Source organism: Leptidea sinapis, chromosome 9 (genome assembly GCF_905404315.1).
Source record: "Leptidea sinapis chromosome 9, ilLepSina1.1, whole genome shotgun sequence".
NCBI lineage: Eukaryota > Metazoa > Arthropoda > Insecta > Lepidoptera > Pieridae > Leptidea > Leptidea sinapis.
Genome location: NC_066273.1, coordinates 4,321,628 through 4,349,346, shown reverse-complemented (window position 1 = coordinate 4,349,346; position 27,719 = coordinate 4,321,628). Strand labels below are relative to the sequence as shown.

The 27,719-nt window shown below is 35.1% G+C and overlaps 3 protein-coding genes across 11 annotated transcripts in view; 2 read left to right on the top strand and 1 right to left on the bottom strand.

Moving 5' to 3' along the window:
• LOC126965958 (protein 5NUC-like) overlaps positions 1–27,719 on the top strand; it is a 203,257-nt gene that overhangs the window by 85,780 nt on the left and 89,758 nt on the right. For 2 of the 9 annotated variants that reach the window (XM_050809784.1, XM_050809783.1), the window contains exon 4: positions 8,381–11,522. The exons of 1 other annotated variant lie outside the window; for it this stretch is intronic. In XM_050809784.1, coding sequence (XP_050665741.1) covers positions 8,381–9,829 — 1,449 coding nt within the window. In that variant the 3' untranslated portion in view covers positions 9,830–11,522. Of the gene's footprint in view, positions 1–235; positions 2,118–4,539; positions 5,049–6,656; positions 8,282–8,380; positions 11,523–27,719 lie in introns of those variants that run through there. 6 more of the 9 variants (XM_050809789.1, XM_050809788.1, XM_050809792.1 and 3 more) reach the window with 4 other exon arrangements.
• LOC126965962 (SET and MYND domain-containing protein 4) lies at positions 14,933–21,775 on the bottom strand. The gene is made up of 2 exons (XM_050809797.1): positions 20,361–21,775; positions 14,933–19,414 (listed from the first exon to the last, which is right to left on the bottom strand). The coding sequence occupies exons 1-2, from the start codon at positions 21,773–21,775 to the stop codon at positions 19,027–19,029; spliced, it is 1,803 nt and encodes a 600-aa protein (XP_050665754.1). The 3' UTR covers positions 14,933–19,026.
• LOC126965999 (protein OSCP1) lies at positions 21,761–25,883 on the top strand. The gene is made up of 2 exons (XM_050809862.1): positions 21,761–21,896; positions 24,050–25,883. Exons 1-2 carry the CDS (start codon positions 21,785–21,787, stop codon positions 24,850–24,852), a joined length of 915 nt encoding a protein of 304 aa, XP_050665819.1. The 5' UTR covers positions 21,761–21,784; the 3' UTR covers positions 24,853–25,883.

The following is a 27,719-nucleotide window of genomic DNA, read 5'->3' as shown; positions in this document are numbered from 1 at the left end:
CTCGTTTGCTTGTACTCTCATGTTATTTTGCTTTTTATTTCTATTCCGTATAAAGCCTTCATAAAATAAAATTATTGTATGCATGTTCATGAATCTTTATTTAATTTTCTTTTTTATTCAAAAATATAACTTGCATGTTATTTTCCATCTGTAGAACCTCTCTTCTTTTGGGTAATCTAGTTAGAAATTAGTCTCTTGTAATCTATTGATACAGTATGATCATGTTTTGTTTCAGTCACTGGGAAATCATGAGTTCGACAATGGTATTTCAGGATTAATACCATATATAGCAAATTTATCATGCCCAACACTCGCTGCCAACCTCATCCTCGATGACGAGCCTGAATTAAAAGCACAAGAAAAATTAAGAAATTCAGTCGTGTTTGACATTAATGGAGTCAAAATCGGCGTAATAGGATATCTAACACCAGATACAAAAGTTTTATCTTCAAAAAATAATGTTAAATATATTGACGAAGTAACGGCTATCAAGGACGAAGTAAAGAAATTGAATGGTGAAGGTGTGAATATTTTAATCGCATTAGGTCATTCTGGTTTCCTTACTGATTTAAAAATTGCTCAAGAAGTTAATAGCATTGACCTTGTTATTGGTGGACATACAAATACGTTTTTATGGAACGGTAAAGCACCTGATAGTGAAACTCCACAAGGACCATATCCCAAATTAGTGAAACAATCGTCAGGAAGAGAAGTGCCCGTGGTACAAGCATACGCATATACAAAATATTTAGGGCAGCTGAAGATAGTGTTTGATTCAAATGGAGAAATTATTGGTTTCAATGGCAGTCCTATTTTACTGAACAATTCATTTCCTCGAGACCCTGACGTAGTCAAAATCGTTGAAAAATATCGCGAGAATGTGATGAAAGTTTCAGAGATTTCAGTTGGTAGCACTGCAGTACTCTTAGATGGGAGTTCGTGTCGTTTGCGCGAATGTAACATGGGAAATTTAATAACTGATGCATTAGTCTATAAGTATGCCTCAGACTACCAAGGAGTAGGTTGGACGGATGCTCCTATAGCCGTTATGCAAGGTGGTGGAATCCGAGCGACTATTAACCACGTGAATGATGAGTCAGATATAACACAGGGCGACTTACTAACGGTGATGCCGTTCGATGATAGAGCTGTGAAGGTGGCTATGAGTGGTTCTGACATTCGTAAAATGTTAGAACATTCAGTTGCTGAATATAATGTCATTCGTGCACCAGGACAATTTCTGCAATTCTCAGGAATGAAGGTTGAATACGATTTTCAGAAAAAATCTGGGGAAAGGGTTTTAAGAGCACAAATTTTGTGTGGAGATTGTATATTACCAGAATATTCTATGTTGAATGACAGTGCGGTATATAACATTCTCATTAATGGTTTCTTGTCAATGGGAGGAGACGGTTTCTCGGTTTTCGTTGATAAACCCCAAGATTACTTAAACTTTAATGACCTTTCCGCTACCATCGAATATATTAATAAGACAAGCCCTATATTTCCTGCAATAGAAGGGCGTATAATTATTCATAACGAAATGGCTATTAGTTCCGCATATACAAAAACATTTTCGTTAACAATGTTGAGCTGTTTCATAATTGTACGAATATTTATATAATTTGATTACTTGTTACATTATTATATCCTCTATCGGTCACATTTGAGATAAGGTGGTAATACCCTTTTCCTTTTTTAAAACACTTTAGTCAATGATTGGTGCGAAAAAACGGTTTGTGTGCACGACCATTTGAAGGCCACACGATAGAAAATCATTCTAAGGATTTAGTAAAATTTTCACTTCTATCTTATAGTCTTAAACACACACTGTTTTTTTTTTCGAAATGAAAGAACAAGCAGTTGATCCATCTGATTTTAAGGGGAATGCTTAGCCCTAATAGTAACAATAACATTAAAACGCATACGGGACGACCCAGTTAAGGCGACACTAAATGCCAGCGACCTTGAGCGATATGAGTTCACGGCTGCCGGCCCACCATCTATGTAACAAAGCCAATATTTTCAATATTCTTGGGTGGAAAACAGTTTTTATGTTTACAATCCTCGTTATTCACTACTAATCTGAATAAATGGACCTACACAAAAAAGTACAAGCTAGAAGTATAACTTTTCTGAGAGAAGTACCAAAAAAATGCGTCACGTCATGCCAAAAAACTTGTTTAACTTCAAACAAAAGCGATAGTTCAAAAAGGCTCGGCAGTATTAACTATAACCAACAGCAAGCATTAGCAACCTACAAATAAGACTTAAGGATATGTGTAACAGGATTAAGTAGTGTTCATAGCTCGAAATGCTATACTTTCACCACAAAACTTGTCTAAAAACACCATGTTTGCGTGTTTTCTGCTTACTCTTCGCCTTAACGCGATACGACACCTATCGAACCTTACTGCGCTCACCTCGGTGAGATTTGACTCCTTTGGATGGAGTCAAGAGTAATTAATTGCACCAGCACGACGACTGACAAACCACAACACTTTTTATGTGATAGAAGGACACACCAGCATACATATCCACAGTCACCTGATGGTAAATGATCACTCCAGTACTCTCTATAACAACAGAGGAATCTCTCTCCTGAGGTCCAGAGGACCTTTTTTTTATGGAATAGTAGGACAGACGAGCGTACGGGTCACCTGGTGTTAAGTGATCACCGCCGCCCACACTCTCTTGCAACACCAGAGGAATTACAAGAGCGTTGCCGGCCTTTAAGGAAGGTGTACGCGCTTTTCTTGAAGGTACCCATGTCGTATCGTCCTAGAAACACCGCACAAGGAAGCTCATTCCACAGCTTCGTAGTATGAGGAAGAAAGCTCCTTGAAAACCGCACTGTAGAGGACCGCCACACATCCAGATGGTGGGGATGATATCGTAAGTTGTGGCGTGTCGTGCGAAGGTGAAATTCGGCGGCAGGAATCAGGTGGAACAGCTCTTCGGAACACTCCCCGTGATAGATGCGGTAGAAGACACACAGTGAAGCGACGTCTCTACGCAACGCCAAGTGATCCAGCCGTTCACAGAGCGCTAGGTCCCCGACAATTCGAGCTGCTCTGCGTTGCACGCGGTCTAATAAATCGAGCTGATACTGGGGTGTGCCAGACCAGAGATGACAGCAATACTCCATGTGAGGCTGGACCTGCGCTTTGTAGAGCGCTAGAATGTGGGCCGGCTTGAAGTATTGCTGTGCTCTATTTATGATGCCCCGGTTCTTCGAAGCCAATTTGGCTTTGCCCTCCAGATGGCCACGGAATTGGCAATCGTTGAATAAACGTACTTAAGAATACAAAAACACATTGGTACGTGGCGGGCGAGCGTCGAACCGGGTGCTCCATGGTGAGTGTCAACGGTACTACCAATAGGTAAAAGGCGGAATACCGTCACGGACCTTTCTGTTAAAAGGCATTAAAAGACATTCCGCGTCCATTCTGCTTTAGCGGCAAACCAGCATAAAATGAGGTTAAATGTGTTTTTATTATGCGAATGCTATAGAGAGCGTTCGGCGCTGTTCCGCCGCGTACAGCGCTGTTCGCCGTCGAATGCGGCGGAACAGCTCTTTACAGGGATGGTTCGCGACTCCTTGTAGACAAGTTGCGACCTGTATTGTTCCTGCATTGATTTGACGTAATCATTATGCACGCAAAGATTAAAGAGTGCAGACGTGATTTAAAGTTCCGTACGCGGCTGATAGAAGCTGAGCTGTATAAGTGTGACCAAAATCGTTCAGCGAAACGCGAATGGAGCTGAATAAGTGCGTGTACCTTTCCTTACGGGGAAGTTTACCAAGAATACTGACAGCATTACCGCGATGGGTACATATAGCTAAGCTGATCCTTTGGCAGTTGTTATATCTCTTACACACATCTATTTCAAGATATCAATGGTGTAGCGGGTTACTACCTCACACTAACACTTCAGGCACACTTATTTCTACAGCTGTTAGTATTGAATAGAGATTATCATAAAACCAAAAAAACAGGCGATGTAGCAGCAACAGCAAGCGGCGGAAGAAAATGTAGCTTACAGTTTCAGTACCTAGCTGTCGTTAAGACATGAGGTAGGTAATTCTTTGGGGGAGGCCTTTGTCCAGCAGTGGACGTCTGGCTGATAATAATATAATGAAGCTGAATAATTGCTACGGGCCCCGTTCGACAGGGGGCCCCTCATATTTAAACCCACTCATCTCTGCTTGAGAGTAATTTTTTTAATGAAACTTATTATGATGTGGTATCAAAACAATTTGTTATTTTAAAGTAATATCCCTTACTTCTGTAATTAATTAAATAAAATTTGTAACCAAAATTTATGAACGATGCGGAACTCGAACCCAAGCGCTCTGTGGCTCTTCCGCTGAGTCAGCCGTTCGAGGACGTATAGTAAAATTTAATTTAATTAATTCCAGAAGTTCACTTCTGGAATTAATTAAAAATAAGAAATTGTTAAGATTTGGAACAGCGACTTCTCATGTCAATTTCCTAAAATGCAATTATTGGGGTTGGGCAGGTTATCGACTGTAAGTTGATCCCGTAGATGAAGCCACAATCTGATAGTTGAACAAGACATACCTAGATTTATGAACGATGCGTCACTCGAACGATTGGCTCAATGGTAGAACACTCGGAACGCGAGAGGTCGCGGGTTCGAGTCGCGCTTCGTTCATAAATTTTCGTTACAAATTTAATTTAAGATTTGGTATTTTTAATTTAATTGATGTCACAAAACCATTACAACTATTTCTGTTAAGACAATCCACGTCAGACACTCGGTAACACACTATTTCCAATAAGATTAAGTGCTAGAAAAAAAAAACTACGGGCCCTGCGCTTGTTTAATGCGGCACTGCATGCCGAGCGGTCTTATGCCTCTTTATCCTGGACTATAAGGCCCGGTATCCACCAAAGCGGCCTGGAGAGGAGATATATTTTAGTAACCAATCAGATTTCGTTGTTTCCACATCTCGTCTCCGCTTAGCTTTGGTGGAAATGGATCAAGCGGGGGGGAGAGGAGGTGTCACATTTGTCTATTAGGTTCTCAACGTGGGCGATAACGCCCCCTTGTGGGCGTTTGAGACTGTCGGGGGGGGCAGTAGAAGATCCAGAGAAAATTAGGGGGCATTGAGATGGCGCAGATGGGGCATGGGTAGATTAAAAAATATAGGCTAAAAAGGCAAAAAATACACGAAAATACTCTAGAAAAAAACACATTCTCATAGTGGGCGGTGAGCAAATTAAGGTTGAGAAACTATGGCTCTATAGGATATTATGCCGCGTCGAGCGATCAAGCGACGCGGCGGAGCACCTCGCACACCCCAAAAGCGTTGCTATAAAACAGCTCATATCTCCTCTCCGCTCTGGTGGAAATAACATCATCTCGTCTCCTCTCCTCTCCACTTTAGTGGATGCCGGGCCTAAGCCTGGCTGCCTTGCCTCGATACGTGTCGAGGAGGCGATAATGCTATTATTATTATTATTACTACACTATTTCAGTTGAACGCTGTTTGATATCTACTTCAAGGAAAATTAAGGACATACTTATTAATAATGTATCAAGCGCGGGACGAGGAATTAGCTACTTATATATAAAATTGTGAATTAAACGAATATTGTCTATCATATTATATTTCCGTTTTGCATTTTATTTCTTCTCATATTCAGTGATATTAAATGGAAAACCAGTGTTTTGGTAGTTTGAAGATAGCGTTTTATAGAGGCTGTTTCCAATTCCCAGTTCATAATATATTAAATTAATTGCCAAAATTAAAGGTTTTTTATTTATGCTATATTAATGCTATGATGCGATTAATTTGGGCAGCTTGTTTAGGGTTCTCACAAAGATGATCAAACATAATATTAATTGAAAAATTTTGCTGTTTATACTTCACAGACGTAGGTAGTAGCTACATATCCATCCAACTACTAGGCTCCGTAAAATTGCTAAATCTTTTAAAGTGGATTGTGTTATATTTTATAATAAACTCCCAAATGATATTAAAATATTACCTATTAAAAAATTTAAATTATCGTAAAAAATAAATTAACATCTAAGGCCTATTATAATGTGAATCATTATTTGAATGAGAAAGATAGTTGGAATTAATGTTCTAAATTTTGTTAATGAATATTGTTATACTCATTTGAATGCTGTCGTCATTTTTGTACATCATCCTGACTTGCACAAAATAACTTTTAAAGTTTTACAGTGAATAAAGATTTTTTGACTTTAACTTTGACTATCCAGTTTCTGTAATGAATGTTTCAAACTCGGATTTACTTACTGTCTTGGGATATTTGTTTCTTGTTTGTTATTTTAAATTAAAGGTTTTCTATTATGTTGCCTAGTATAAAGATTATTTTTAAATATAAATATAAAAATTATAAAGTATACCTTCGGTTCGATTAAGTATTTAGCCGTGTATTCTCATAACTATAATGATTGTAAAATTACGTAGGTACGTATATTAAAATTTCAGCCACATCTTATTTACGAAATAAATAAGTTTTTAAAGTTTGCTCTAATATTTTATTATTGATACCTACATAATATTGTCACGCCACCATTATTTTATCATCTACATATCTTGTAAAAGAAACCAGTTTTTTTAGATTTGATATATCATATCGCATATTTTGTTTCAGTCTCTTGGAAATCACGAATTCGATCATGGTGTAAGCGGATTAACACCTTTCATTGAAAACCTAACATCACCCGTATTGGCTGCTAATCTTGTACTAACAAAAGTTCCCGAATTAGAAGATCAAACTAACTTACGAAAGTCTATCGTTTTCAACATATCCGAAACGCATATTGGCGTTATAGGATATCTAACGCCAGAAACGAAAACGCTAGCAGTACAAAACGACGTAGAATACATTGATGAAATTGTTGCTTTAAAAAAAGAAGTGAAACGCTTAAAGAAAGAAGGTGTGAACATAATAATTGCTTTAGGACACTCCGGATATTTAAAAGATTTACAAATCGCGAAGGAGGTTGAAGGTCTGAATTTAGTTATAGGTGGTCATACGAACACATTTCTGTGGAACGGTACAAGCCCTGATTCAGAAAAAATTATAGGACCTTACCCTACATACGTAACCCAACCATCTGGTAAACAGGTGCCTGTAGTCCAGGCATATGCTTATACAAAGTATCTAGGTAAATTACATATGGTTTTTAACACAAACGGAGATTTGATCAAAGCAGATGGAAACCCCGTCTTATTAGATAATTCTATACCCCAAGACCCAGAAGTGCTAAGCATAATAGATAAATATAGGGAAAAAGTTTTAAACTTTACTGAAGAGATTATTGGAAACACTACAGTTGTATTAGATGGTCTTGTTACATGTCAGCACAAAGAATGCAATTTGGGTAACTTAATTGCTGATGCAATGGTATATAAGTACTCTTCCGAATATACTGGTAAAGAATGGACCGATGCCCCAATAGCCATAATCCAAGGCGGAGGGATTAGATCATCAATATCAATGGCACAAAAATCCGCAATAGTAACGAAGGGTGATTTAATAACAGCTTTACCTTTTGAAGGCGTTTTGGTTGTGGTTACTATGAACGGATCTATTTTAATGCAAATGTTAGAGCACTCTGTTGCCAATCTTAATGATATATATTACCCGGGAGAATTTCTCCAAGTCTCTGGCTTAAAAATTGTCTATGATCTCAAGAAGCCTGACAATCATAAAGTTGTTAAAGCGGTAGCAAGATGTTGGAACTGTACTGTACCGAAATACACAGATGTTGATGTAAGGGAATCATATAATGTCATAATGCCATATTTTGTGGCAAATGGCGGGGACGGTTATTGGATGCTTAAAGGCTTGCCGACTCGTGTTTTAGATTATAATGAACTATCGAGTACAATTACTTATTTCAGAAAATATAGTCCAGTTCATCCAGAAATAGAGGGTAGAATTACATTTTTGCAAAAAAATAAACTGTGTAGTCTTTCTAACAATTTAGTGTCATCGACACTGTTAATATTAGTATTAATAGCATGTAATTATATAATAAATCTTTAGTAGAATTTCAATTTTATTTTAACATTAACTTATAGCTACATAAAAAGCAATTAAATATAATAAGGCAACGATTGTTCCTAATTTGGATTCCTAAAAGTATTATACTTATTTCTCAGTATAGGTACTTAAGTATTGTTAAGATTTGGCGTTTTTATTGTATTTAGTTAAGCTGTACATAATTGTATACTATTGAGTTGAGTTTTAATAAAAATTATGGTAACGAAGTTGTTTAATTTTAAATTAAGTCGTATTTTTGTTGAGTTATTAGGCTATATAGATGTAAATTGAAATAATATATCTGTATTCAAATATTTTTTTTTCAGTGTCTTGGAAATCACGAATTCGACGAACAAGTGGATGGATTGCTACCTTTCATTAGAAACCTAACTTCACCCGTTTTGGCAGCTAATCTTATACTAGACGAAGTTCCACTCCTAGAAGCAGAAACAAATTTATATAAATCTATTATTTTACAGAAAAATGGTGTTCAAATTGGTGTGATTGGATATGTTACACCAGATACAAAGTTTCTTGCTCCAAAAAACAAAGTGAAATATGAAGACGAGATACCGGCACTTAGACGAGAAGTAAATAAGTTAAAAAGTCATGATGTAAACATTGTTATCGCACTAGGACATTCTGGTTTTATAAAAGACTTGGAAATAGCTGCTGAAGTAGATGGTATTGATTTAGTTATTGGAGGACATTCTAACACTTTCTTGACTAATAAAAATACTTCAGAAATTCCAGAATTTCGACAAGGGGCGTATCCTACAACAGTCATACAGAAGTCAGGTAGAAAAACTTTAGTTGTGCAAGCTTACGCCTACACTAAGTATATGGGAAAACTACATCTTTTATTCAATGATGCTGGAGATATTATAGATTTCAATGGTGAACCAATTCTTTTAAACGATTTAGTACCGAAGGAACCAGAAGTTCTAGAAATTGTTAATAAATATCGTGGAGAAGTTAATCGGATCAATAATAAAATTGTTGGAACATCATCTGTGCTATTGAATGGTGAAAGCTGTCGATTGTTTGAATGTAATTTAGGTAATGTTATGACTGATGCAATGTTAGACTACACAAAAAGACACGCTGGATTTGCAGATGTTAATATTGCAGTGATACAAGGTGGTAGAATACGGTCTTCAATAAATCGATCTGAAAAACCATTTCTCTTGACCAGAGGCGACTGGATAAATGTTATGCCATTTACAGATACACTCTGCATAGTTAGCATGAACGGAAGCGTTCTACTGAAAGCGTTGGAGCACTCAGTTGATTCGTGGAGAAGGGTTGATACACCAGGACAGTTTCTGCAAGCCTCTGGATTAGAAGTTGTTTATGATTTAGCTAATTTGCCAGGAAATCGCGTGGTAAGCGCTAAAAGCATGTACGTTGATTGTGATAAAGTGAGTGACGTTCGAGATGATTTACAATATAAAGTTATAATGTCGACGTTTTTGTCTGAGGGTGGCGATGGTTATTCAATATTTGAGAATCTAGAAAAAGAAGTTCTTACCTATGGCGAGATCACTTGTATTTTAGATTATCTTAGTAAATATAGTCCTATAGATCCGGATATTGACGGACGTATAAAAGTTTTAAATGAAGATAAAGTAAATGACATTTATATAATTGAACCAGTTAATGTTGGGATGCCTGATAGATTCTTACCGTCGAGTACGGATAAATCTCAATCAACTTTAGAAGTAATAATATTAAGTATCGTAGTATCCATATCATGCTTATGTCACATAGCATAACAGTGGCTTCAGCATAAAATAACGAAAGTGGACTAACAGTATTAGGCGTTAAATTCTAAATAGTAGTACTAGTAAGTAAAAAACGTTTTTACCAAGAAATACGTAAGTAATTTATAAGGTTTATATATTAAGGTGTTATAAGATTGTCCAAGACAACTCATTGACAATTATTGCTTTTGTACACTCTTTTTTGAGCTTGGTAGGTATGTATTTTTTGTAACGTAGCGTAAGTACGTAATTTTTTTTATGTAACGGAATCAGTTAATGTAATTTTCTCTCAATAACAACGGATTGAACTATAAAACTGCATACTTTTATCTACCACCGATGAAAATGCAATAATTTTTTATAGTTTGCATAGACGTATAATAAACAACTAGACTTTTTTTATTTCAAGAGACACTTACCTCAAATTAGACATCCCTTTGTTTTTAAGTTTGGATATTTTGTTGTTATTTGGACAGTTTTTCACTGAACACTTTGTCATTGTGTGGCATTGTATTCAAAGCGCAGTCGAAACACAACAGAAGGAAAACTCTACCTAATAGACGCGTGACCTTCAGACAATTTTTAGCATGTGATTATAGTTGTTTGTTGTACGTCCATGATAGTCTGTCATATTTTTATTACGTACCTACGTGCTCTGTGTCTGTTTGTACGTAAAGGAATCTTTTTGCTAGTGATTAGCATTCCTAATTTAAACTTAGGTACTTATTGAAAATTAAAGGGTGATATGTTTTTTTATGATTATCTATTTTTAAGGGATTATATAGCACGTGTTATATAAGTTATATTTATACTTATCTTAAAATTAGGTATATTTCATATAATGAGCAATATTATGATTCCAATTTTTGTGGTAGGTAATGTATAACATAGTTGATAATAGTGAACGTGATTATGAAATTGTGAAATTAGTTAGTGAATTGTAGAATTCAGCTATTTTTGCACAATTATTGATCCTATTTTTTGGGCGTAGCGAATAATGTTGCAGAATCCCAAAAATGCAGAATTAAGCAGAATCGTGAAAGCTATGGGTAGCTATGAATCTCATATTTTAGCCGATTGTGGCAGTTCAGATTAATGTTTCAAATAAAGTTTCTACGCTTTATAATATTTTATGGAAGGCTCTCGAAAAGCATTGGGTTATGTGGATATCCTGTGTTTGACTTTTTTGTCTTTCTCATTTTATATAGTATTTTCAAAACGTTTAGCATAATTTGGGTTGGATGTAGCAGACTGGTAGATAGATATCTCAGGCCACACAACGACCCGAGATTAGTTATATGTAGTAATAAATACGTAAACAAATACTTTTACCTCATTTTTTTCTTTAAGCCCCTGCTAATGAAATTTTAAAGGTTATCATGTAACTATGTGCCTTATGATCTTAATTAAGTTCTGGGATAGTAGGTAAATTGCATTCTACAGACATTTAATAGTTTATCTACAAAAGTGATTTTACAGATTCTACATGCGAAATATAAGTACCTAACTTAATATAAAACTTAAATTGGTATTGAAATACCAATATTTGATACTGTACCTACGAGTATACAAAAATGTAGTATGTAATAAACTTACCTATATGTAATATGTATGTAATAAACTTACCTATACCTATAGGTATTTGGATTTAATTATTTTCTACTTATTATGAAAGGTAAACAATAAATGCCAAATAAATTGAAAATTCGCTTTTCTTTCTCTACCTTCCTTATTTAATGAAGACTAGAGAAAAAAGTTTTTTGAGGCTAAAAAAATTAGAAAGAACGAAATTAAAACTAAAGATCATCATAACATTATACATATTATAATAATCTAAAAAAATACTTCTTAAATAGCAATGGATTTAACCTAATTCTATTAAATAACACAAGTGTACAGCTTAGAATAATAATACCCAGCATATTATAGCATTAATAGTAAAGGTTATGCATGAAATTACCGTTTTGGCGTAGATATTTGCTAATAATATGGATTACAATAAAATCGCATTAGTGTGAGATTTCGAAGTGAAACTTTTGTCTCGTCACTCTCGATTGTTTATTATATAAAGTAAGGATATTTTGAAAATTAGAGTAATTTTAAAGACTAGTTCCGGCGTGGAAATTACGCAGGAGAAGCTTGCAATATCAATGCTGTGTTTGGAGGGCATGCGGCTAATGAACATACCGTGCGAATTAAAATAAATGAAAGAATCAATCCCTAGGTCATCACTCACTCATCAGGAAGCCACTAAGGTAAATTATGATGAATTTAATGCAATGGTAGAAGCTGACTCGCATTAAAATACGCAGAAAAAGCGTCTTGGTTTGATGTTAGTGTAGTGTCTTGACATCTTGTCTGAATTAAATATATGTTAACAATCAATCACTGCCATGACATCGACAGTGACATTAACCGTGTGACGTCGTTCGGAGCGTACGTCACCGTGCTCGTTACTGAACAACAGTTGTTTCACCTGTGGCCAAACGCGAGACATTACAGTTAGGATACCCACAACACATGAGCAAATAAAACAGAATATTGATCCATTTAAAGCAAATTGGTAACATAAGAAAAGCTTGAAAAATGAGTGCTGCGTGATTTAATTGTCTTACAGAGAGATTCACGCGTAAAAGCTTGCCTTACTAATATTCGGGATAAACGAGCACACATATTACATACGAGTCACTTGATATATTATCACACCGGCCCATACTCTATTGCATTGCCAGAAGAACCACAAGAGCCGGCTTTATAAAGCGGCGGATCGTCGAAAACACGTTGGTACCTACGGAGCGGGTAGTTGGAACGGGTACACCGTTGTGAAAGCCAACGGTTTTACTACTTAGGTAATATTTTTTGTCATCTTACAAGTTTTATCCTTAGTCACATTGGCCCTAGATCTGACAGCGTTTTTTGAGCCTACCCACTTAAAACACCACCTGAGGTTAGCTTTGGGGAAGTGCCCGCTAAGCCTTTATCGTAGGCGACCTTCTCTTGGGGACAAAGAGGCGGGAGCGGCACTCCCTTGGGAGTATCCCGCACAGAAGATGGAACTAGTGATATCAAAAGGATGATCACAAACGGGAGATGAGTCTACGTGTATCTGGTTATTCCCGAATGCCAAGAGGCGATCCAGGTCAAACGAGAGTTTGTTAGGGGTATCAGTGAGGGCGTTTCTAGGCCGAGCTTGGGAGTCGAGGGTCATACCCAAGTACTTGGCTGTGGTCCTTAACAGCCAAAAGTACCTTAAAGTAGCGGGAAAATAGCGCCTGCTGTACCCAATATGTAAGTGAGGGTAGATCGTATTGTCCACCGTAGCTGTGAACTGTTCTCTGTTCGCTCTCGTCTAAAAATGAACCTTGGTATGGTATGGTATTCTGAGCTATTTTTCGCAAATCCATGTCTACTGTGCGCCTAATTTGCGTGAAAACATCCAGGGTTCATTTCGTGTTAAGCCTAGTAAGTCGATTTTACACAGAAATAATATGTTCGCAGTGTATGTAAAGTTTCTTCACGATGTTTTCCTTCACTGTAAGAGCGTCGAATAAACGAACGTATGAATTTGAAAAACACATTAGTACCTAAAATCGAACCGGCCGCAGCGCCTCCCGGATGAAATGCTGCCGTAATGACACTCTTGTACTCAATATTTTGTGTCTTATTTCGAAGTATGTCGGAATCAGTTCTAATGATGTGTAATATATTTATTTATTTTATAATATTATATACTGGTGTTATTTGGGCTGTTCAATGCCTTCTATATAATAATTAGTAACCAACTTGTCACAATTTAAAGGGCTATGTAAAAAAAGAGTGTATACTGATAAACTGTATATTAAAGATTCGTCCGTCCTACAAGGTACCATGTGGCTAAAAAAGACAGTTCCCCGCACGTCCGATACAATGGCGCCAAACTTGCAAGCGCCATAGAGTATATTATAGTCTGTTATTGACACAAGAGTAACTATTTGTTATTAACTTATTTGTTCTCCGAACAGGTGTACTGAAAAATAGTTCGCCACCTCTTTATATCTTCTTCTTCTTCTTTACACTCTTAGCAAAGCGGTCGTAGTTATCACGTTTTGTGGCATCTTTTGGGACAGATGTGATTCGCCTCACGAGCATTCGCCACTTTTCCCTGCTGGCGGACAGTTCACACACTCGTTGAATGAATCGCCCACAGCCGACTTAAGTTGGTCGGTCCATCGCATAGGTATAGATAGGACATAAGATGTTAAGTATCATTTGCCCAGTAATTTCACTAGCTACGGCGCCCTTCAGACCGAAACACAGTAATGTTTACAAATTACTGCTTCACAGCAGAAATAGGCGCCGTTGTGGTACCCATAATCTCTATCATAAGCCGGCTTCCTGTGCAAAGGAGCCTTCCACTGGTAAATTGGTATTTAATATGACACAAATAAAATTTGAAAATCAAAATTTTTGTTAATTTTTTTGATAACCTGCTCAACCCCAACAACTGTAAAGTAGATCCTGTAGATGAAGCCACAACCTGAGAGTTGAACAAAGCAAACAGAATTTTATAACGAGGCGGTACTCGAACGGTTAGCTCAGTTTGTTAGAGCACCGGCACGGAACTTGGGTTCGAATCCCGCATCGTTCATAAAATTTTGTTTTTCATATTTAATTTGTGTATTAATCCTAGAAGTGAGGGTTATGAACAACATAACATATTATTTAATATGAGTTTAAATATTTGTAATTATAAAACGCTTTTGGCTGAAAACTGAGCAGGTCCAAGTGGCAAGAAAGCTAGTACCGTCCTAAAGAAAGCTGGGTTGACGAAATTAAAAAAAATGCTAGAAAGGATTGGGACAATGAAAAAAAAACGAGCAAAACCTGGAAGCTGTTAGAGGAGGCCTATACCCACTAGGGGTAAGGCCCCTTCTATTCAACTTTCTAAAAATATATGCAATTTTAATGTAATGTGTAAATTAAGATTTTAATTTGATTTCATATTATGTTAGCTGATGTTTTTATATGTAAGTTAAGATAAAAATAGAGGCTTTATTATTATTAAAGTATATTGTTAAAATAACTGTTGCTTTTGGTTTCTAGCCCGAGGATAATAATCAATAAAACACAATTACGTACATTTTATATTATTTTAATAACTCTAAAACATTAAACACATCAAAAAATCATCAAACAGAAATAATAAAAATTATTTATATATTTTTCATTTATGTTATATAATAGAAATATAGTCCTCAACATCGACCTTCAGCAGTGTGCGTAATAAATGTGCAGTGATAGTTGTAGTACTTTATGTTTTTGATGGATATTTTTAAATGTTTGAGTATCTGCAGAGGCGGATCAATACCTCAGTTCCATAGAGTAACAAGTCTGAAATTCAGTAAGTTTAAAAAAAAGTATGAGAAAATGTTCCATAAACGATAACCCATCATCACAGAGAAACAAGTTGTTAAGTGAATGCAATACCTACAACTACAATAGTTGTTACTTCAGATAATTCTTTAAGTCTAGAATATTTTAATTGAAGAGAGGACAAACGAGCGTACGGGTCATCTGATGTTAAGTGATCACCGCCGCCCACATTCTGCTACAATACCAGGGAGATCACAAGAGCGTTGCCGGCAGTGTATGCCCTTTTTTTGAATGTACTGTTATGGGTCTCTTTTGAGTTCGCTTTTTATTACACACATTATGACAGAATTATAATATATTTTATCTACACCCATGCTTTAAATCCTCTATTAAAGATTCTGAAACAGTTAGCTTATTGTCAACATTAAAACACCCAATGTTCTAATAACCATTACATCATCCAAACGAGTGTTGCAATGTTGTACTGAATTTCATAACAACACTCCTGTTTTTTTTGCCGATCCCTCATGGGCAGTTTCAACAGACAGCCACATTCTTATTGCTCGATGCGTGGTATCTGTATGAATTTCAAAAAAAGAACATTTTCATCTACGGGCGTTCCACACTACCAGAACGTCGCGCGCCGTAAAAAAAGTAGGTTATTAGAAATCCCCGCCATTTTTCTTCGATTTTTTTATTGTTTTGTTTACAAAAAATGAGCGATTCATTTTAAACGCCGCAAAAGAACATTATATTCGAGTGAATTTTAATTATTGCACTATACAAAATGTAAATTACTACTAAAATAAATAATTGTTTCATTAATACTTAGTTTATTTGTATATAATCGGTAATGAATTATATTAGGTAACTACTAGAACAGGTGTTTTAATGTTAGCAGTAAGCTAACTGTTCCAGAATCTTTTAGAGGATTCATATTCTGGGTGTAGATAAAGTCTTGTATGCAACTGTTGATAATTAGGTATTAAAACACTCATACTATTATCACACTCGGCATCCCCTAGTGCGATCGTGTGATAAGTCCACATTCGTGTTTTAATACCCCTTATTACACTACAGTTGCATAAATAACTAATAATGAATATGAAGACTTGATTATACAATAACGTTTTTAGAGACCCTTGGGCAGAACCGTAACTTATGAAGGGCAAGCACAAACTGGCTGCCCTGACTAATGCTGGTTATGTGATGGAATAGCAATTAGGTCAGCATTAATACCTACACGACCGGCGTATAACAGTACGAACCCATGTCGTATAGTTCTGGAAACACCGCACAAGGAAGCGTCTTTTCTTCCAAGAATGAGCTCATTTCACAGCTATTTGAAAGAAAGTTTCTTAAAAACCGCACTGTGGAGGAACGCCACACATCCAGATGGTGGGGATGATATCCAAACTTTCCGTTCATACAGTAACAACTCGAGTTGATTTCTTTTGGAACCTTTTTCTGAATTGTTACTCTGTAACTGAGGTATCGAGTTGTCAAGGGTGGCCTAGACACATCACCAAGCATCTTATCAGGTCTCCTTTGGCGGTCATATACAGAAACTAATATTGCATAATAAACCTGTATCTCCAGCTATATAATATACCACTACCATATCACTATCATACAATCAACTCAGTGGTTTTATGCTTTACAGTTTTATAGAAGGTTTAAAATATTTACACAATAAAAATTACATTTTTCCTTTTTCATGTGAAAGCACGAAGACCACTGCCTAGGTTTCCTAATGGATAATCCACCTCTGAATATATGTGTTGGTGTATCTACTAAGATACATTTTAAATAATAAAAATTTGGTGTCACAGGCACCCAGCTAAGCATATGCAGAGCGTACCACAACTCACCACACAGTCTAATGTCAATGTATGTTAATATAGGAACTAATAGGTGCCGAGGACTATAAGTATTTTAACAGCTACATAAAAATCTGCACTTATTTTCTCCAAACACAACATAATATACTTAGAAATACACTTTGTATATTCGTAATAAACACTGAAAATAATTTGTAACTCAATAACGTTTTTATAAAATAATAATTATAAAGTAAAATTTTGACTTTAATCATTTTGTCGTTTCATACCTATGAAATACTGTATATATACTGTCTATGTGTATAATACCTATAACGATTGTGAACTGGCAATGTATTCTATATTAATAAAAAAAAAGTTTAAAGAAAATAAAATAAATGTTTAATTATTACATTTACAATGTTATGTTAACACTTAAGGTTAATTCAGATTGGAAATAATACCTACTAGTTCAAAATCGTTTTAACTTTCATATTACATTTAAATAACTATACAGAACATTAACTGCTAAGACACTTACGATGTGTTTTATATACAACTGTGCTGTTAAACACGTTATGCGTGTTTTAAAGCGGCTGTATGTTTATAGCCTGACTAACGCCGCATAGTTTTATTAAACATTTCTAGCTCTAGTAGTATAACTATATTTAGAACATTCAGATACAACCAATTTTAGGGTAGTAGGTATGAAGGTTATTACTAAGACTTAATTTATACCTTGTAAATGAAGAGATTCAAAAAACATAGACCGAATAACACACTTTACAGCACTAAGGACAAGTTCACACACGCAGGAACCGCGGAAATACAAAACGTGCACTTTGGAACTACAAAATTGCAGACAGAGTTAGGCCGGTTATAGTGGTATGCCGTAGACCGCAGCGGTTAACTGGCTTGTAATCTACTATATAGCAAGGCTTCAGCTATATATATAGCTCTATCACCGGCCAAAGAGATTGGCACTCACGGATAACATCACTTTAAAAATGGAAGTCGACATACTATGGTCACGGTGGTTACACATAAAAAATATTACTGTGACGTAGGAAACACGTGGTGTTAAGCTATGGAGACTGCATAGACTAAATTTTCCACCGGTTAATGTTATCCAAACTGCAAAATACCGCGTTGAACAATTTGCGACATGCTATATCAAACAACACACTCTACGTGTAAAGCCGCACAAGTGCCTCGATGATTTTTCAAACGCAGCACTTGTGTAATGAACGCACCACACCCGCGTTAGTCGATGAACCACAGCTCTTGTATTTCAGCACTCATTGTGTTAAGTTGTATTTGAGTTCAGACGTAAAGGCTCGAGTATTTTAAGATGGCTGTAATTACTTATATAAATAAGACCAATGCGATAGTTCATGCGGTTCTCGCAATGTCTCTATGTTCTATGCTTTAATAACAAAAAGTGACGACGATTAGATAGACTGTGACTGATGTGAACACGTCGATAAAATAGCGACGAACTACAAACCTCTATTTTCAGCAACGCACACACACTAAAACAATGTGACTTACATATCATGAGTGTAAAACGTAGCTGTCATCTTAACAGCAAGCTCTATCTAGAGATATAGATTATCTAAGCTCTTTAAATATATTCTTGTCAAAATATTTTCAATATAATGATTTTTACATTAAATCTTATCACTACAATTTTTTATTTAAAATAACACTCACCAGAACTCACAAATAAAGCAACAATAATACAAAAAAAATATTGGCACACAAATCTAAAATGCTTACATTTAATAAAAGGTATATAGGACTATTATTTTAACAAATAGCGAGATTTACCACATGAGAGCTTACACCAATACCGTTATTACGTTATTCAAATATTAATTCAAAAATATATAGGCATATATCGGCGTAATAATTTCCTGCCTCTTGTAGTTTTAGCATTATAGAGCTAATCACATCGCTTAAATCTATCTCACATAATGATAATATAAAAAATGTGAGTGAAATGATAAGAACAAATTGAATGTATCTCTGATAATGTCAGAATTGATAAGTGTGCCATTCAATTGATGTACTGAAACCGTATGGTATGAGACCCTCAAAGATACTCAGACATTGTTTCAAGCCCTCTTGGCAATCGCAAAGCTCCATACAAGGCGCATAGCTTTCCAATTCCATGCACAAACTACAGAGCCTGCGAAATACTTTTATCGCTGTTTCCTTGTCACCACATTGTAATTTTTCAATAATATTATGACTTAAATACTTGCTCTTACTTCTAGTTACTTTGGTGGGCAATCTTTTTGAAGGTCTCATGCTTATATATGTTGGCCATCCGTAAACACAAGCTTCACACATGCAGGCAAATTTGTATTGATATCGTAGGCATGACTGTCTCTCAACTTTGTCTGCTATAGCATGATGTGAACTGAAACATTAGAAAATTGAATTTGAGCTCAAAATTTATTCCTTTAGAATTCTTTTTGATGTCATTTCTAATATACTAGTTACTACTACATAGCATACAAAAAGGACAGACCTGCTTTCGCTAATGGTTAGTTGTTTCTAGTACTCACACATGTCCCCGATTTCCCATACAACATCAAAGGAATGTGAGTGTAATTTGTTTTTTGGCATTTTGGTAAACTAGAAATTACTTTTCTTGTTTTTGCTTTGTATGTCATATGTGGCGGGCACCAGTGGGAGACTCCTTTCAAAGGATGGCCGCTATATTTTGTTTACTACAATGGCACCTATTTCTGCTGTGTAAGCATTATTGTGTTTATGTCTGAAGGGCAACGATGCTATTGAAATTACTGGGAAAATGAGACTTCACATTGTATGTCTCAAGGCGACAAGGACAATTGCAGTGCCATCAGAATTTTTGGGTTTTTCAAGAATCCTGAGCAGTGGATCTACATTGGAGTGGGCAGGGTGTATCAATTACCATCAGCTGAACTTGCTTGTCTCATCCCTTTTTGTCATAAAGAAAGGAATTGCAGGCAGCTCAAACTCTTTAAAGCTTTAAATGACATGCCATATTCATATCACAGTGCATTTTGAACAGCTCTGTGTTGTATGTTGTTAAATGGACTTCAATTGGGATTATCTGATAAAATTTGAAGTATTACCTCACTTACACTTAGTTGGTTGTCTTTACATATTGTATATATTCTCTGTAAGAGATTAACCACCAAAATACACAAAAATTTTGATGTTTTACACTTTAAAAATTACAATATCATATTATAGTAGGAAGAATACCAATAATATTTTGTTTTTGTTATATGTTAACATAAATAATGTAACAACATTAGTCAAATAAATACATTTTCAAAAAAAATATCAGGAGAAATGTGTAAATAATTACTAACCCATAGTTATCAAATATCTGTGTTCCCTTTGCAATGGGTCGGAGTGCAAATGATGTGATTGTTGCTGTTCCTAATTTGGTAAATCGTACAATGTTTGGTGCACATGAGTGATTCAACAAGCTATGAAAAGCGTATGCAGCACTTGCAAGGCTAACAACATCTGTGTATGTGCCAGTTCTATATGTGTCACTATTAGCACTAATCCCATGCATATTAGTGGGAGTCGTCATTGCATGAAGCAGCAGTAATCCAGCAACACACTTAGTAGCCTTTGCCTCTTCCTCTACAGTATCAGCATTCAAAAAGTCCGTGTTTTCACTAAGAAAGTTTAAAAAGATTGCAGATGTCACAGCTTTCTGAAAAATATCTGATGCAGATCTCTTATCAACATTTGTTTCTAATGTATGTATTGAAGCATAATATTTAGAGTCATAAATCCATTTATCCCCTATCTTGACACATCCATGATTTTTAGTATTGATGTTTGCCTCTGCTTCTTCAATGGTCAGATATAAGCCATTCCAATCAGAATGGTCAGTACGGGCTTTGATTACAGTCCTAAGAGCTAACAGTTCAATTTTAGTAAAAGCCATGCTAATGAATGTCGCCATAAGACAGCATTCCACTTTGTGATATTCTTTCCATGCTCTTTCTCTACATTCTTCATTGCAATAGAGTGCAAAACAACAAGTATTGCATGGTATTAGATGACATTGTCGTGATAGACAGTTACTACAGCTAAATAAAATTTGTGACTTTAATAATAAAGGAAAGTATGGTTCTTCTTCTGCAACCATTTCACCAACCTTAATATTTTCCTTTGCAACAACATGTCTACCCATTTCTTTATTGTATACCACTTCAAGCTTTGAACTTGCACATAAATATCTGTCGTTTTTATCACTTGTGAATGTCAAAATATCTGAAATTTCAGGGTTTTCTTTTTCCTCTTCAACTCTTTTTAAGCCTTCTTCACAAAGTTCCTTTCTTTTAATCAACTTATCTTTCAAATTAACTGGATGCTTTAATGTAAAAAATAAGTTTATATCCTGTATGCAGTCTTTATATTTTTTTAATGCAAAAAGTACAGCTGATCTATTTGATAGTGCAGTGGCAAAACTTTCTGAATTCAATGGAGCAGTAAGCAGTGATACATTATAATATTGTAAAGCTTTGTGGTTGTCTCGTTTTGTATAGTAATGGTTGCCTTGGAGACGGTAGTGCTTAGACATTTCATCAGTTTTTGGGAACACTTTCATTTGTGGAAAATAGTCTAAATCAGTGATAATTTCAAACAGCAGTAATACTCTCTCTTCATTATTGACACATGTTGCTAGTACTTCAGAAATTTGGTTTATTTTACCATCTGATGTGAGTTTTTGTATAACATTTTCATACAATTCATCAATTATCATCTTGGAAGGATGTCTCACTTTGCAACTCCTTTAATTGTAGTAAATCTGGGATGTGAAATGTTATACGTAATTGATCAGAGACTTAAAACACAAAACATTCCTGTGGATAAATCAGTTAAAGGTTAGTAAAAGCTTTACGAATTCTTCTTGATAGGTACTTCAATAATTCAATTTAATTATGTGCAAAGCGAAATTATAGTGAGTAAGTACCTAAATTAATCATAAACAATACGAACTTATATTAATTTCAATACTATTGTAGTTAACTAGTTAATATAAAATCCGGTCCAATTTTTTTCCGGTTTATAATAATTCAGATAAGCAATCGTGAATCGTGATATTAAAAGTACTCTGTGGTAGACTGTAGTAGTAGAGTAAAATATGTGTTCTTTCTTTCTATCTATTCTATCTTTGAGCGAAGCGACCGGCTGTGGTCCTACGTTAATCCAAGGAAGATAGTATTTGCTAAATAGTAAACACTACGTACCTAATCGGTATTCACCGTTCGGTAATACGTTCATCGAGTGTAACGTACTAATAATACTGTATCTTGCAGAAAGCAGACAGAGTAAATAATGTATTCATTGATTCTTGAATCTGTATAAACCAAAGGGCAAGAAAAATATATTGTTATTATGAAGTATGAAGAAGAAACAATTTTTTTTTTTCATGAAATTATCAATAACTGAACACAACATTTTGTTGTTGCCTATCAAAATTTGGCTGCACAGTGCACGTATGTCTAACTAAAATAATCTACTTTCATAATTTAGTTACTGAAATAAATTTCAGTTCGTAGTAAACGATTCAGAGCTTAAAAATTTTGATTGCTCTCCGCAGCCCGGTGTACCTTGTTATCAGGTATATTTTTGTTATACTAATACGTTCATCATGACGTACTTAATATTCGACTATTATACATTGACAGTCATTAAATTGAAGTTAATTTTATTTGGAGCATAGATTCATAATAGAATGTATAGTACTAATGTCCACAAATAAGGGTTTCTAGCTGTTAGGTAAAGATAGATTAGAGTGAAAGAGAGTTAGCGCTTTACGGAACTCGTCAGGCAAAGACAGATAAAAGATAGTTATGTGCGGATATTTCTACAATGCCAGAGGAACTCTACCATGCTAAAATAAATTAGCTTTAATTTGATATGCCTAATAGTGAATAGTCAAATTATATTCCTATATAGTGAATAGTCAAAATATGTACATCGTGAACGTATTAGTATAAGAAAAATATTCATGTTTACACCTAGCTGCGAAATTTTGAGCATTATAAATTTCATACAATTTATTTCAGTAACAAGTAGTTATTGCGTGTAGTGTCGCACCAGAATAGCACCATTCTATCTCCTCCTGTGGGTGACGCATGAAGCGACTAAGGGATATAAAGAACGAATGATGGGCAGCACCGTCCTTTCAAGAGAGCAACACCATCTACTGTGATCGCCAACCCGCCTGCCAAGCGAGGCGATTATGGATAAACCTCCCCAGAAAAAAACATGACAGACACTGTAAGGCCGCGGCCCCCTATCCCCGGCAGCCCCGCTCGTGGTGGCCACGGTAGCAGCCACATATGCGGCGGGGCTGGAGGTGCTATAAATCCCCGGGTTCGGCAACGCTACCACCAACAAAGATCATTGGCCCTGGCTAAGACACGTCTGCAGGCCGACGATTAGTTGGAGGAACTGGAGGACTCTTTGAGAAGATTACGATGGGATGTCGTGGGGTTATCTGAGGTCCGAAGACAGGGTGAGGACCCGATAATCCTAAATACCGGACACCTGCTCTACTTTCGGGAGGGCGGCCAACTGTCCCAGGGTGGTGACGGGTTCCTCGTTCACAAGTCGCATGTCAGCTAGAGTAGCGTACCTAATACTCAGAATTACTGAACGGTATTCATTGAACGTCATTCACATTTACGCTCCGACTTTTGCACAGACGACTTTTAGACGAGGAGTTGGAGGCCATATTGTATGAGGACATCTCAACAGCCATTCGCGGTCTTAAGACCAGTTCAACGTTGTCTAGTTAAACATGACTGCAGCAAAATTTCGATATGCAACCTGGCCAAGTGTGTTTATTCATTCAAAATTTCATTAAAAACAGATTTTGTTCATACACTCGATGAACGTAGTACCTAATCTCGCAGCCGGATCTCATTATATTGATATTAAGTAAGGTGCCTACCTAGTTCCAATAAGACGTATATTAAAGTAAAATAAGATGAATAACATTATAATTGTTTAAAAATCTTATTTTCAGTACTGACAGATCTAGTTACAGTTTTGCTTCATCCAAAATTAATGGAAGAGATATTTTTACCGCAACCGGTACCTGCTCACAATGTTATAAAACAGCTGCTTTTAGATATAGCAGTCTCGTCAATAATGAGACTGGATGATTATTCCATGAACAGACTATGGGATTTAATAACGATGATTTTTAAATGGCAAATTTCGATAGCAAGAAAACAAAACGCTTTTGACATTACCCGAAGACATTTAAAAAGTGTAGCCATGCTGGTTCCGGACATTTGCTCGAAACAAGCAATTGAATCTACAATAATCAAATTCGAAACACTTGCTAAAAATATTTCAGAAGATGACTATAAATCTCTATTTGGTACTTTAGTTTTATGGTTTTCTGAATATCGTACTAAAATATCAGTTCTCCTAAGATTAGGACTTCAGTTGAAAGACGGTTTATTTAGAACACCATCCGCAATACATCCTAAGTTATTGAAAAACTTGGGAGATAACATTTACACATACGACACTAAAATGAAGTCTATTGACGACTACGATGTACAATCTTCTGATGGCATTGAAATAAATTGTCTTCTGGGACTTATCAAACAGTCTTCTTCGAAGGAAAGTTTAAATTTTATTGAGAACATTACGCTTAATGGAATACGAAAAATGGAATCGACTGGAGCGATCATAGAGGACATACAAATAAGCAGAAAAGAAAAAGGTGATCTAAATTTTATTGCTAACATACCGAAGACTACTAAAGAAGATTTACTTCAAATGCTAGATGGTGATATATTAAAAGAAATTAATTAAAATGCCTACGAATTGTATTTGCCATTGTACTTGATTATTTGACCATTACTCATTTATGTTATTGTGATAATCTGTCTTAACCTAAGATAAAGCAGATATACTATGGAGGGTAGAGGCAAGGAGAATCTTAAGAGAGAAAATTTAAGAGTGTCCCGCTTAATTATGCTGTAAATAACAGTTCAAAAAGCTTCCACAATGGCGCTGATGTAGGGCACAGGGTATTGTAGGAATGTAGCAATTGTAGATGAAGTGAAGTATGCCGAGTTAAATTTTTTATATTATTGTCGACAGTCATTGAAAAAGTAGTTAATTATTGAAAATATCAACAATTTTCGTTGAAAAATAAAAAACTACGTTTAAAAAAACCTACTTACATCAAAAACAAAAAAAATGTATCTATTAAATAACTTATTAAAAAATTTAATTTAATACACATCTTATGCAAAACTTTCCCTTTATTATTAATAAAATAGTACTATTTATATCTGCTACCTATTGGAAGGTTTAAGTCGGAAAACTCCAAAAAACAACCGTACACAAACTACAATTACATCATCCACGTAAACAAAAATTTTCATAAAACGAAAAGTACTGGGCCATACATACATACTTAGTTGTAAAACTTTTATGGGACCAAATGGATCTATCTGATTCGAACGAAGAATCACGGATCATAAATCTCTGCATAATCGGTGTACATACATAAAAAATACCGATCGAATTGGGAACCTCCTTTTTGAAGTCGCTTAACAAAATAATGTAGTAAATATAACCTTACAAAATTACTTATTTTATATTTGTTGCTTTTAAACATTTACCCTGATGCTACTGCCCTAATATTACGCATTTTGACGGACACTTGTCATATACACAGATGATTCTCCTGGCGTCTACCATCTCTCTAAGATATACTCACAGTAGCTCCGTAGATAAGACACTTTTCGCGTTCACACCTAACAAGTATGAACTATGACATACTTCATTACTACTAAGCTGTAATCATTAAATAAAAATCGTTGTTCGTGGAAAAAGTTTTTTATTTACAAACATAGACTTCCGTTCACTTTAATTGTCATGAACAATACACAAATGTACATATTTCACTGTAACTATGACGTATACTTATCACCAAACAATATTTTCTTGAATTGAAAGATTTTGATTTTGTGATAATTAATGAGACTGAGCCGTCACGACTAATAGTCGTCTCGTCCAAATACTTGAAATAATCCAATAACCCAAATACCCCTTAAAAGGGGTATTCGCTCAGTGAACACGATATTTATACTTTGTTTAAATATTACAAAATGTGATAGGTATAAAGTTAAAATATATAATAAGATCATGTCATAAATAGCTTATAGTTCTAGTAACAAAAAACTTCAATAAAGAAAAGGTCAAGAATAGTGTTACCACATTATGACAAACAATAGGCGAATTATGTGCAGCTAAATTTCAACCATTTTTTGATTTCAGAATATACAACCTAAACCAACCCTAGTAGTAAATTATCCCGAATACAAATAATATATGTTATGACCAAGTCCAACCCTATTATTATGTTGGTAAAAAAAATTCCTTTTACACAATAAATTACAAAACATTGATAAGTTTGTCAAAAGTTAGCTAAGTAGATAGATAGGCTAATAAATGAAGGTATAGGTAATGCCCCCATAACGCGGTAGTGGTTCCGCGTTATAGACATCCCCTTATTCATAATGGTCCGCTAACTTTAAACAGCCGCTTAGGAGTGTTTTTTCTCAGTCTGACTTAGGTCAATAGAAGACAGAGTGAGAATTAGCAATGCTTTAAGTTAACAGACTATTATGAATAAGGGGTTAGAGTAACTTATTATGGTTATAGACGTATTGCTTATAACGCGTTCTTACGGCGTCGTATTTCTTAATAATAATAATTAATCACAATTCGCACAACATAATTTACACACGTAAGCTAATTATGAACTGTACAAATCATTATAAATTTCACGGTATAGAAATATATATGCGGGAATTCCCGTGTTATACTGGGGATTGAAATCGCGTTATAGTTTTTGAGGGGCATTACTGTGGTTTACTATTATTTTAAATTGACCAAATTTTGACAATTAAAAACGAAATTAAGAGAAAAACATGGTCCGTTATAATATTGATGTGATCGTAGAAATGAATAATTAAGCTACTCAAACTTTCAACAGGTAAATTATTAAAGTTCTTATAGTTAAAAAAGCTATGCTCACAGTTAAGAATTATCAGACTAGAAGCGTTACATTTAACATTGTATTTTAAATTTAAAAAAATTAGTTATTTTTACAAAAACATAAATATGAGATTACTTTGCGACTGCCACTTATCAAAAGCAAGATAATAACATGAAGTAAGTATATTATAATAAAGTTATTATAGTATAAAGTACAGGCTTTATATAAAAATAAATATATAGAGCTACTTATACGAAGTCTTGAAAGAATTGTTAAAACATGTTTGTGTGGTAAATGTTACTATAACATAAATGACTTTCTTAATGACACCACAGATTGGAAATGGAGCGACCATCCTCAGGCTATTAAATAATAAGTTTAATTGTACAATGTAACTTTGTAAATGTTACTTTAATTGTAAAACATATTTTTGATGAAAAAAAAAGCCCGCTGAGATTGTTGCGCCCATTCTTCTCAAGCCTGAGGCATTCATTTTGGAATGGGTGGTAGTTTTTTTTGACTTTCAATAAGTGATGTCACATCCTATTTTTAATAAAAAATTTTGAATTTGAATCTACTGAAATTGGATAGTCTTAGAAAAACAAAATCTTCCAAAGATTAGAAAAATCTTTACTAAGTAATGAAATAATATTAATATTTAAGTTAT